The 12484-nt window shown below is 38.1% G+C and overlaps 2 protein-coding genes across 4 annotated transcripts; one reads left to right on the plus strand and one right to left on the minus strand.

The window, feature by feature from the left end:
• Positions 1-396: 396 nt before the first annotated feature.
• LOC116264014 (alpha-galactosidase-like) lies at positions 397-6362 on the plus strand. Of its 3 annotated transcripts, none has more exons than XR_004174765.2 (13): positions 397-785; positions 903-961; positions 1068-1124; positions 1432-1570; positions 1661-1736; positions 2113-2171; positions 2927-2992; positions 3377-3460; positions 3595-3659; positions 5453-5535; positions 5627-5778; positions 5889-6029; positions 6160-6347. XR_004174765.2 is itself a non-coding variant. In XM_031643898.2 (13 exons), exons 1-12 carry the CDS (start codon positions 565-567, stop codon positions 6013-6015), a joined length of 1095 nt encoding a protein of 364 aa, XP_031499758.1. In that variant the 5' UTR covers positions 398-564; the 3' UTR covers positions 6016-6029; positions 6160-6362. The 3 variants fall into 3 exon arrangements, 2 of the variants coding, with proteins under 2 accessions (XP_031499758.1, XP_031499756.1); XM_031643898.2 differs by having other exon boundaries at positions 398-785; positions 5627-5767; positions 5971-6029; positions 6160-6362; XM_031643896.2 differs by having other exon boundaries at positions 401-785; positions 5627-5767; positions 6160-6362.
• LOC116264015 (uncharacterized) lies at positions 3668-10414 on the minus strand. The gene is made up of 6 exons (XM_031643899.1): positions 9833-10414; positions 9331-9717; positions 7966-8051; positions 7770-7861; positions 7333-7688; positions 3668-4819 (listed from the first exon to the last, which is right to left on the minus strand). Exons 1-5 carry the CDS (start codon positions 9944-9946, stop codon positions 7456-7458), a joined length of 912 nt encoding a protein of 303 aa, XP_031499759.1. The 5' UTR covers positions 9947-10414; the 3' UTR covers positions 3668-4819; positions 7333-7455.
• Between the last annotated feature and the right edge of the window lie 2070 nt (positions 10415-12484).

Consider the following 12484-nt stretch of genomic DNA (forward strand, 5'->3'; position numbering starts at 1 on the left):
GTCTCAAGAAGCATAGCTCAAACGATTGAATTTGAGGCACGTTATGTGGCATGTCTCTAATTTGATTCGTAGTAACGAGTATCGTGAGGAATGTGGGTTCTATATGCAGAGTTGAAACATGTAGAAACATTGCCATTTAATATCGACACAATTCCAAGGCTGAGAAAGGAAGAAAACTTCAGCTCTTACCCAAACGGTGGGATTAATCTTTCTGTTCACCTGGATTTATGACTCCGTTGAATGGCTGACTCGGTCGATTCATTTAATCGAGATCCTTACCGACTCTACTGAAATTGCCGTCGTATAACTCTGCTTGAGAATAAGCACGAAAGATTGGCTACAAAACGAAAAAAAGATGCTCGTATACATACTTTTCTTAGGACACTGAAAGCTCTGACATGGGAAATCGTCTTCCGAGAATTTTTCTCAGTTCGAGAGGTGCGCTATAAATACTTCTATTTATTGATCAAGGCCAACAGCCAACAATAATACTATGCCTCTGGTGGATGCCGTGTCTCGCTCTCATTAGAAGCCACGGGTGATACTTGAGTGCTGTACGCTCCAATGGAGTTTCATCACGGAACTGCCCGTTGGGATTTCCTTGCAGCATTAGCCAGAGTGAGTAGGATGTTGATGATGATGATCCTCATACAGCTTCTTCTGTTGGGCTTCTGTGTGCAATCTTCATCAGCAGCCCAAAGCTATAATATCTCAGATGGGGAGGCAATGGTGGCCTACCGACGCTTCCTGCTGAACAATGGCGTCGGCCGCACCCCCCCTATGGGGTAAAAAAAATTATAAACGTCGATGTTCTTTCGCCTATTCATCTTTCTTTTCCTTTATTTTACCCGTTTCGGGTGATGATGGATTTTCACTGCAACTTGTGAAGATGGTGTCTGCAGGTGGAATAGTTGGAACCATTTTTACTGTAACATCGATGAGTGGACAGTGAAATCTACGGGTAACTTGCTGCGACCCTTTTGCTCCATGTGCTTTACCGTCTGACATTGAACTGCGAAATGGTTTCTTATTCCGGGTTATTTTTACTGATCAAACGCCGAATACAGCTGATGCTCTGGTTGCAACTGGTTTGGCCTCACTTGGATATCGATATGTTAACATTGGTAATGATTCACTTGATGACCTTTTCCACTACTCTGTTTTTATTTTCAAGACTATTTCTAGTTATCCATTAAAAAGTGTTTAGCCCTTACCTTGATTGATGCGTGAGAGAGAGAGACAGAGAGAGAGAGATAGAGATAGCTTTTAAGTGATTTCTGATGATAAGAGGAATCCGTGCCAGAGCGCAGATAATGTTGAAACTAGAAAATGTGCAGTTTGAGACTTGAGTTGAAAAGATGGTTGTTAGACTTCCTGTAAGGTTGATTAGTGATTTGGAACTTTAGCATTAATAACTTGAACGCAAAGCAGATGATTGTTGGGCAGAGGGAAGCAGAGATAGATATGGTAATCTAGTTGCCCGAGCTTCGACTTTCCCATCTGGCATCAAAGCTCTTGCGGATTATGTTCACAGCAAGGGATTGAAGTTGGGGATATACTCTGATGCCGGGTATGACTCTTTTTACATGGCTTGGAATGTGAACTTTACTGTAATCACTAATTCCATTGAGATGGATCTTCTTCCATGTTATCTTTTCAGTTACACTACCTGCAGCAAAACCATGCCTGGTTCTCTTGGTCATGAGGAGCAAGACGCGAGAATATTTGCCTCTTGGGTTAGAAATATCTTTCTCACTGAATGTTTTCCTCTTCCTATCATTAGTCTTAGACTCTATGTAAAACTTTAATTGCCAACCTGGTTCACCTTGACTAGGCCAGTTGGCTTAAAAGCTCCAACGTTCAAGTAGGTACGCGGTTCAATACCGAAGGCTGCTTCATTCGCTGCAAGGTCGAAGCAATAGAAATTTCTTGGTGGTCAGGGTAGGAATAGTTAGAAACGTTACAATTAGAATAGGGCATTTTAGTTTTCAGCCTCACAAATCAGTAATCATATCCGACCATGCCAAAAAGATTAGCAGTTTCTCTCATCATAAAAAGAATGTAGAATAATTTTGACATGTTTTTGATTTTATAAGATATTATTTTTCACAGGGTGTTGATTATTTGAAATATGATAACTGCTACAATGATGGTGCCAGGCCTCAAGATAGGTTGAGTTTCTCATTCTTTTTGCTTTTTTTTTTCAATATCTTTTGACTGCTTTCTTTCCTTTGTGAATCTAGTTGGATCATCTAAAAGTTTAGACATTCATCTGATTAAAGGTAAAATTTCGAGACATGTCGCATGGATGTGGAACTGGATTCCAGGAGTCGGCAACTTTTACAAAACTTACAACGTGACATGCACTGGCACATACAAACGTTCACCTATTCTAGTTGCTGAAATGGGAAATCCATGTGGATGGATTTGGCCATGGGATGCACTTAATGACCGAATAAGTGATTAAAAAATCTATCCGGTGTTAGAATCTCAACTATTCTGCATTAAGTAGCAAAAGGTAGCAACAAGTAAATAAATTTATAAATATTCTATATGTTTGTACTACCATTCAGGTCTGCTATATGCACAAAATTTATTGTTAACTGTACCGTTCGAAGTTGTGTGTAGTGTCTATCACCTTTCTCATAGGTGGTTGAAAAGGTTCTATGAGGATTTGGCCGACCACTATTTATGGTCATCTTATTGATTTTTCTTTTTTGACTTCACTGATGAGCTCAGGTGCTCCAACAACAGATGAACAATTGACCTTTTTGTGGGACTATTTTGGTTCAGATAACAAGTCTCAAGCACGAGTTTCTGTGTGCTTTATGCTTTAATCTTCTTCGAATCTTCTCCTGCTTGTACAATTTTTTTTCCTTGAGTTGCTCCATTGTTTCAGTTTCATTTGCTCTTGTTTTAAATGCAGGTATTTGAAAATGAGCCAGGCATTATTAAGTTCTGGAAGACCAATCTTCTATTCTATTTGTGAATGGTAAACTAAATTACAAATACGTAAAACTAGGAATTTTACTGTTTTGTGCTTCAGTCAGTAGCATGGGTAGGAGAAGTATCTTAAGCATGTGCGTTATCAATTTAGAGGTGGGATGCTTGACATACATGGGAAGAACAAGCAGCATTTCCTGTTTTGATCGTCTGAAAATGCATAGCAAGTGGGAAGTGTTGGCAAAATTTGAGAAATCATCTTGCTGCACGGTAGATTGAGTGTTGACCAGATCATTGACACAAAAAGTCTTCATAAAATTATTCACCAAGAGTATTCTTGCTTTGTGTTGGATGTTTCCATTTGTACGTCTTGCACATTTGTTTTGTACGTTTTTGGCATTTGGTTATCTTATATAAAGTGATCATCTTGTAGGGGTGATCAAAATCCAGCACAATGGGCTGCCCGTATTGGCAATGCATGGCGGACTACCGGAGACATTAAAGACACATGGGATAGGTCTTGACCTCCCACTGCTTTTACAAACCTCAACTGCATGATGAATTCTTTTATTCAATTGTAACCCATAGTTGACTTTCTTCATCGAGTTGGTTTTATGATTAATATTCTGTTTCCTCATGTTCCTCTTTCAGCATGACATCTATTGCAGATATCAATAATCTGTGGGGGAGATATGCTGGACCTGGTAGATGGAATGGTATATGAACCTGTACATTGAGTGATTTTATTCCCTTAATATATGTCGTCTATCATAGACAGTGGACACACATTTTGACAAACGTGCAGTGACATATCTGTGTTAGTTTTGTTGATTTTTATTGCACACTTGTTCTTTCTGTTATTAGTTCATTTATAGGTTGAGCAATTATATAATGTGTAATGATACATAGTGATTGCTAGGGAAGGAGCCAAATGAGGATCAGGGAGGGCAAGGGCCGAACTGGAATTTCAAAAACTTTTAAACGATACTAAAGCTTTTCGAGCAGTTCACCTGTCATCTTTATGGATACAAAGTGCAACCTCTAGTTCCTATGGATTCTGTTATTTAAACAATTGATTCAAAATACAGAATTTGCCTAAATAACAGATAAGGGTGATTGACAGTCTAGGCATTTTCAGATGGGTTTGACAGCTTGCTCATAAACAAGATGAGACCAGCCATTTTGTTATTCCTTAGTGAACAAGCATTGACTTAAGCCTGGACTAATGGTCCTTAAGTCATTAACATAAATGGAATGTTTTGCATACATTGAGCTTCACTAAATTTTGGGCCATAAAATATGCGATGCAATATGATGGGGCTTCTTTTGCTTATTTTTTAGATGCTCATGGTTTGATCATAATCCATTAATCTGTTCTTTAACTCAACAAAACAAAGATAGGAAAGAATGCTAAAGAGTTTGCCTCTCTGCTATAATGAGCACTCAGATTAGTTTTGGATGGGGTAATTACATTGTCTCTTTACCAGTAACAAGGACATGAAAAAGCATGGTTAGATCAGGCTGAGCTAATAGCAACTCCAAGCTGTTACTCATAGGATTTGGTATGGGGCTTGTGCTTGTCAAGATGGTTTGGACCACATTCAAACTTGAACTGAGTGGTAATTTAACCTTTGGTCAAGCTTGAGGCTGCCCTTGGTCATCTTAGCTGAGTTTGAACAACATAACCTGACGTTTAACTTCTCTACATGATGGACACACTTTTTCCAGACCAGTGCATGTGTACTTAAGTAAATGCTCTTCTTTTCAGCATTTTTAGCTTCAGTACCTTGGAAGTTGGATCCTTTTTATAACGTTTGCTGAATGCACTTCAAATTTCATGCGCACAGATGCATGGGATTCTTGTCTCCTTCCCTGTCTTCATAGATCAAAAATAAAGGAAGAAAGACTGTCATATAAAAAAGTGCTTGCATGTCAGAAGACTAAGGAAGGGCAACTATTTCATCAGAACACAACATAATGATAGCTTGAGTAAGGCAAAAAACATATACACACACACACACACATTCATTATATTGAAAGAGGTACATGGAAATGCATTAACATACCTTTAATTCTAGCAGCAAAATAGAAAGAAAAAGTATACATATGCACCCGGAGGAAGGTAACTTGAAAGTAACTAATACCGACACAGACATACCTACATTCTGAATATAAAGGGACTAACATATACATGAGGAATAAAGGAAAATTGTAAAATTCACCTTATGGATAGCTTGATGTGCATAACAGACAATCAAACTGTAGTATTTGCAGCTCATGTAAAAGTGATTTCTATATCATGGTAGAAAGCATGTACCTGTCTTCAAGTATTGGTGACTGGAAAAATTATAACCTCAGGTCAAACTCTCTTGGCTAGTGTAAGGAAGTTGGGTATAGTTGTAAGAACTACTGTCAAATTTTCTTCATGTGGTATCAAAGTGCCATTTTGTTTTCTGAAACAATGCATTTTAAATTCACCATCTGAGATCGGCTGTTTTCCCAATGACAGATCCTGATATGCTGGAAGTAGGAAATGGTGGGATGAACATAGAGGAATATCGTTCACATTTTAGTATCTGGGCACTGATGAAGGTAGACTTCCCTAGTTTCTGTCATTCTTTATGTTGCTTTATCATTTGTTTTTGTTCTATTACCTGCTTCAAAGTTTTCAAACTACTGACAGGCTCCATTGCTGATTGGATGCGATATTCGGTCTGCAAGCAGAGCAACCTTGAACATCATTGGAAATAAAGAGGTTATATCTGTTAATCAAGACCCGTTGGGTGTCCCAGGAAGGAAAATCAGATCAACAAATGGGTTGGAGGTAGTTCACAAGTAATATGGGCAATTTTAGAAATTAGAAAATAAAGTGCCAGCTGAGTTTTAAATCAGAAGTGTTTTATTTCTTGCATTTATTTGATATCGAAATAATTTTCTTGGCATAGGTATGGGCTGGACCACTGTCTGCGAGAAGAATTGCAGTCGTCCTATGGAATAGAAGCTCATTGCGTGCTCTTATAACTGCAGGATGGAGTGAGATCGGCATATCCTTATACACCCGTGTTGCTGTGAGAGATCTATGGGCGGTAAATATTAACTCTTGCATCTCTGGCTTTATCATGAAAATGTGTGGAATCTTTTTCATGAAAATGTGCGGGAACTTAAATTCATACCAAGTTATGGGTCGTTATTGACATAGTTTCTTATGTATTACAGCAGTTATATGTTTCAAGGAGTCAGCAATTCCAGCTTGCAGCATATGTTGGACCTCATGCTTGTAAGATGTACATTTTTACTCCCCTCTAAGAGGAAAAAAATTTAAGGGAAGCTAAAGCCGTAAGGCAAATGATATGTGCAATGAATTATCTGTTCTGTAATAAATATCTGTGAAATGAATGTGTCTCTCTGCATCTTCATCATTTTTACCCTCTCTGCTTTGGAAATGCATGCACAGAGCCATTTTGGAAATGCATGCACAGAGCCATTTAAGACAAATTAAGGGCGCCCTTTATTAAAACTGTAGCATTCCTGCAAACTTTTCAATAATGATATGGTGCTTTTCTATGGTAAGCTGATCAATTTTTTGTTTTAGGTTTTCCCTAAAAGGTTAAAGAATGTATAGCACACAGCAAGCAATGTCATGGTCTATAGCTGTGCAATCTCTCATGGCTCTTCTATTTAAGGAACAGAACTCTAATAACTGCTTCTCTCTCTTTCTCTTCTTGCATCAACTAATTGGAACTTGCATTTCCTTTAGGTTGTGTTTAATAGCCTTGGATGTTAGATCCGAGGTTGCATAAAAAGGTGTGTTTTAGAAATCCTCAGTGTAAACAAATTGAGAATCTCAGTAGCATGGATTTCAAATCCATATTACATGTTAAAAACCATGGATTTAAGAAGGGGGGGGGGGGTCTCATCTTAATAAATCTATGGATTTGAGATCCTAGGGATCTCAGATCACCATGGACCTGAGATCTAAGGTGAAACAAATGCACCCTTAAGGAATCTAATATACCTGATTTGCAAAGTTTTATGGATATTTGAGGATCATTCATTCAAATTTCTGAGTATAAAAGAGGTTGAGGGAAACGTGGAATGCAGTGAACATATATGCAACTAATATCATGCAAGACTTGCACAATCTCTCACATTTGCATTTTCTTTTTCTGCTTGAGTTTGTAATTCTGATGGTTGAAGCAAAAAATCCAGAATAAACTAGATAAGAAACTCCAAGACAGAACTCAAATCATCCACCAGGAGTAACTCTCTTCGCTTGAAGGCCAGACAGCTAGCATGTTAGAGACTACTGCAGAACGATAAACAGATAACAGGGCTTTGACAGCAAAGAATGGTCCCTTTGATGGCATTAAATATAGTGCTTCTTGTTACCTTGTATCTTGCACGTATTCCTTGCTTCAATGATGTGTATGTAGACATCTATGATGACAATGATGATTGTGGTTTAGCATTAGAAGTGATTGTTGATCATCATAGCTTTAGTGAAAATTGATGTTAAGAATATTGCCGGAGCCCCATGAAATAATTAAAGTCATGGTGTTGGACCCCGAGTTGCTTTAGCCATGAGGCTGCTGCGCTTAACATGGAAATGATGTGTTCCTGGTCTGTGCTTTCTGGATCGTTCCAAACTCTGCCTTGCATTTTGTAAGTGGCTAAGCCAAAGGGTGGCAAGGGCATCATTCTTTCGCTATCTTCTACTTTTCTCATAGGGTCATCAGCTTCCTTCTCTGCAGTCATATTTCAGAATTTCGTCTTAGTTTAACCAGAACAAAGTTTGTAGAAGAAAAGAGATAGCTATCAAGGCCAACCTTGGAATGAAGAAGATAGAGTATGGTACGTAAGAAAACAGGTTGACAAGTCTCTCACAGTTCGGTTCGAGGGAATATGATAAATTGGGTACCTGAAACAGCAATTCCACTTGTAATCTGTTATCAAGGAAAGTTTTCCTCTCTGGACAGTGGACCAACTTGAAAGAGAATTGAAATTTAAGGAAGAAATACATACCAGGAAACTGCCATCCAACTGGCAGGAAGAACATCTACACTTTTCAATGATTTCAGCCCAGGATGTGATCGGGAGAATGCATTAATCTAGCACGCAAAACAATCATAAAATCAAATTGTTAAAGCTACAATAATAGCTGAATTAAAATGCTTATGCAATTCATCACTTTTAGATTATATTAGCTAAAGTGAGAATGGATCTCGACAGACATGTTAACTAATGGATTATGGTTAAGAATACTATTAGTAGAGTGAAATATGATAAAAACTTCAGGAATAAAATTCCTGTTCTTTTGCATATTAATGACAAAAAGGCTGTGGGGAGTTTGGTCTTGTTCCCCTCTTGTGAACGTAGGAGCTCTTATGTGCGTGACATGATGCCTTTGGGCGGTTAGTGCACAAGTAGTCCAATATAAAATCTGAGTTAAGATACTGGGGCATTGCCTTCCCTCTCATCATTGAGTTTTCAAGCACGTAATGCAAGATGATGGCATAAAGCACAAAGCAAATTCAACATAGTTACATGCTGTTACTCCCCACACATTAGCAAAGTTGGCAGCCTATCTCAAATGATCTTGATCTGCGACTAGTTTTTGTGACATAAAGAGCAACCATTTCTCAGATGAAAATCCATTCTTGTAATGTATTGGAAAGGCAAGCACTGTCATGCCAAGATGGGTGATGATGGATGATCAGAAGAATCAAGAAGCTAATGTTGGTACAATTTTCATAGGTGATGGCTGCGGCATGATGCAACATAGCCAAGTTTATAGATTTGTACATCTCAACCACTAGACTATTACAGGCTGATGTTATAAGTTTCATGGTCACAGTTTCATCTAGGTAGTTTAGTTAGTTATTGGACCTCTATTGAACAGATTGCTGTGTGGTTTCAATACAGATTCTTAACAATTTAGAACATTTGTATAATTCTTTCTAGGACATGAGTTTCATTTTTTGCCATCAGTTCAATATAAAGGGACATAGGTACGTGGTTACATCACCCTTTGGTTGCGTTTATGTTAACATAACAATTGTGAAGCGTGAACAAGTTCCTCAAAGCTACATTTTTCTCCTACCAATAATGTGTAGCTCTGCAAAAACTTAGCAACTCATGCATTGCTGAATGTAGAAGCGACGTGATTCATCTTTAGCTGTTTAGAATGAACTCATACCAGCTAGTTATAATTGTTAACAATCTATACTGTTGACTGCATCAGTTCCACGCAGAATTAGGTTCATGTTGACAGTAGTCATACAGCATTTTAAAGCATGTTATTATCTTCTTTTTTTATTTTGTCTCAAATCAAACTTGATCTCAGGTTCACCATGGAGAAACAGACAGTTAAATAAAAGGGGCATGTACCTTGTCTACTAGCGGAATCCTTCCATAGGGGGATGCTGTCTCAAAATACTGAAAATAAAGAAAGCCCAGTTTCTCCTTTCCATGCCAGAAGCTTCCATTTTTCTTCCCCGATAAGTAGTCCATTCCTTTTACCATCCAAATATTTCCTGTATCACCTTCGTCACTGCAAGAGTCCTCCACAGAGCTCCAATCGATGTAAATTTGGATTGCAGAAAGATAGGGAACATAGTATTGGAATACAGTTTCTTCATTATCTAATACAACTTGCGTTCCTGCACCATAAGCACTCCACTCGCTATAAGTGTTCCACAGATCTCCTAAAGTGAAATATTCAATGTCATCCCCTTCCCACGGCTGCCATAACCTATTAGGATTTTTAAAAGTTGCCTGCAAATTCACACAGCAGAAAAAATTGTTCCATGTAAGAAAAGCTGCAGCACACGCTACTGCTTGTTGAAAACAAGAAAAGAAAGGTTGAAACACGCATTGGTACTGCTCTAACCTTTGGCAAGCATCGAGTTGGAACCACAGGTGTCATACAGTCTAAAAAACGACGAAGGTTGGTGCAAGCGAATTGACCGGAGGCAGCCACACTTTGTCCTCCCTTCGTCCTCATTGCACCTCGACGCAAAAACTCTCCAGAGCTACCTGGCGGAGCTCTAGCTCTAGAGAGGAAGAAAGATGCGCATGATCCAGTTCAACTCGTTATGGCGGATGTAAAAGTTAACAAGATCTATACCTCCAATGGAGCTTGTTCTGAGACCGAGGCCTCCATTGATATCCTTCCTCTGCATTCATTGAAGGCCTCGCTCAAATGTTCTGGATATCATCAATCTCCTTTATTGCATTTCCATTTTCCACCAATGAATCTTTCATTGCATTCATGAGAAACCAGAACTGATGAATCTTTCCATTATCTCCATTTACCGAGGTTGATTCAGAGGAAGGATACCAGAAATGCAGAACCCGGTTTTCAGATTCTGCGTTGAACCATCACAGGCATCTACTGGGAGGAGGCCATGCATGGCTAATCGAACCATGTCTTAGAATGAGATTTTAAGCAAAGAGGGCGAGAAGAAAGTGACAAAAAATGATGATCTTTCACCCTATGAATTCATTTAGGATGGAACCCATTATACAGCTAATCATGGGCTATAATTAGAAGCCTTTCAGCAGCGTGCAGAGCCAAAATAGCATGCAGACAGAAGGAAAGCATGAGGGTTTTGATGGCTAAAAATTTGGTGCTTGCTGTTTTTGTCGTTGAAAATTAGAGACCCCTAAAATTAAAAGTCAGTAATGAATGGTCTTTTAGTATCTAATCGCTACCTAAATAAAGCTTCGCACCGGTCTTGTAAATATCGGTTGTCCAATCGAACCAGTGAGGGCGAATCAGCAGATTCACCGATTCGGATAAATTGATTGTGAATCGGCAAGATATTTTAAAAGTCATGTCTCAGCAAACTAAATGTATATATATAAATCAATTAAAAAAAACCTTAAAATAGTGAGTCAGCGGCCGAATTGAATTGGTTTGCCACCGTTTTGATTTGAATCAGCCGATTCAGGCCCAACTGCGTGGCATTTAGTTTGGTCTTATTTGCAAAATGATGCCTACATTTTCTGATAATTCAGATGCATACGTAAAAAAAAAACCTGGTAACCGAAACTTGCAATTAAGAGTCTTAGAGGGGATTGACACAATTTACAACACAAGCATGGTAGGCAGTCAGTTTGAAGTGTCAACTATTTGTACTGCAAAATAAGGGTCACATAGGCATAAGTTGAAGCGCAGACCTACATATATTCGATGGGAATGAGGGTTGCAGGGAGGCTTCAGCTTTCTTCTTCAATGGTAAAACAAAATGCTCTTCCTACTTACCTAAGAATCTTGCACGTTATATATATATATATATATATATATATATATATATATATATATGACGTATATCCCCTTTTATTTAGTCTTTTTTTACGAAAGCTTATTTTCTTTATCTTCAGTTAAATATATGCCCTAAAGGAGTGCATATAAAACCAAATAATGAATGTTTGTGGCATTTTATTCATTTAGCCACTACCATTCGTGTTTTGTTTTTTTTGCTATTCATAACGTACCTGAATTTTCTGTTCATCCAAATCTATGTGCGGAAAGTCCTCTTAAACAAAAAATAAAATATTTTTTCACCTTATTCTTTCCAAATTTATATCACTAATAAGGATTTTAAGTTCAAACTTACTTGGTGAGATTAGGGCTTGCTTCATTGACGCATGAGATTCGGTGGCCCGGAAGGACCCAGAAATTCTGTAACATATTTATTACGGCACAATCACTTAAAAATTTGCACTTATCTATACCCAAAATATTCGTAATCGAATTTAAAGCTGGCCTGTGCTTCTTTCCAAGTTGGCCTTCTAATTTTTTGATCATATTCATGATTTTAAGGAAAACATCAAATTTGCCCATCGTACACATAAAACAAATTAATATTCTAGCACAAAAAATCGAGTTTATTTTTCAAGTTACATGAGTATTTTTCATATATATATATATATATATATATATATATATATATATATATAGTCCCTCTCAACAACATTTCCACAGCAAGGGCGACCGCGGTGCCGGGGATGCCACCGACAGCAGCCGATGGAAACGTTGGTAGGAGGGAGGGAGGGAGAAGATAGGTGGAGTTTTCCACTCATCTATTGTTAAAGGAGGGCAGATTGGAGGGGGAGAAGCGGCCGCTGGTGCCATTCCCCTACGCCAGCAGCCGTCGGTGGTGGTGGTGAATCTAGTTGGGGAGGGAGGGGGGAGTTGGGGAAGGAGGAGTAGGATAGAGAGAGTGTGAGAAAAAAAAAATTGGACAGCATAAGAGCTGTTCATTCAACAAATAAATCATGAAGTCATGGTTCGGCCACTCTTTATATATATATATATATATATATATATATATATATATATATATATATATGTAGAGAGAGAAAGAGAGAGAGAAAAAGGGAGAGAGAGACTGTTAAATATCAAGCAGACCCATTAAAATTAAAAAACGTAATATTATTGAAGTGCACTTTTTATAATTATCTAAGCTTAAATGTGATGTTAAGAGTGATTTGACCATAAACATGTATTAAGTTAGTCACTTTTTTTCATTGTAAC

This window comes from Nymphaea colorata, chromosome 11, assembly GCF_008831285.2.
Source record: "Nymphaea colorata isolate Beijing-Zhang1983 chromosome 11, ASM883128v2, whole genome shotgun sequence".
NCBI lineage: Eukaryota > Viridiplantae > Streptophyta > Magnoliopsida > Nymphaeales > Nymphaeaceae > Nymphaea > Nymphaea colorata.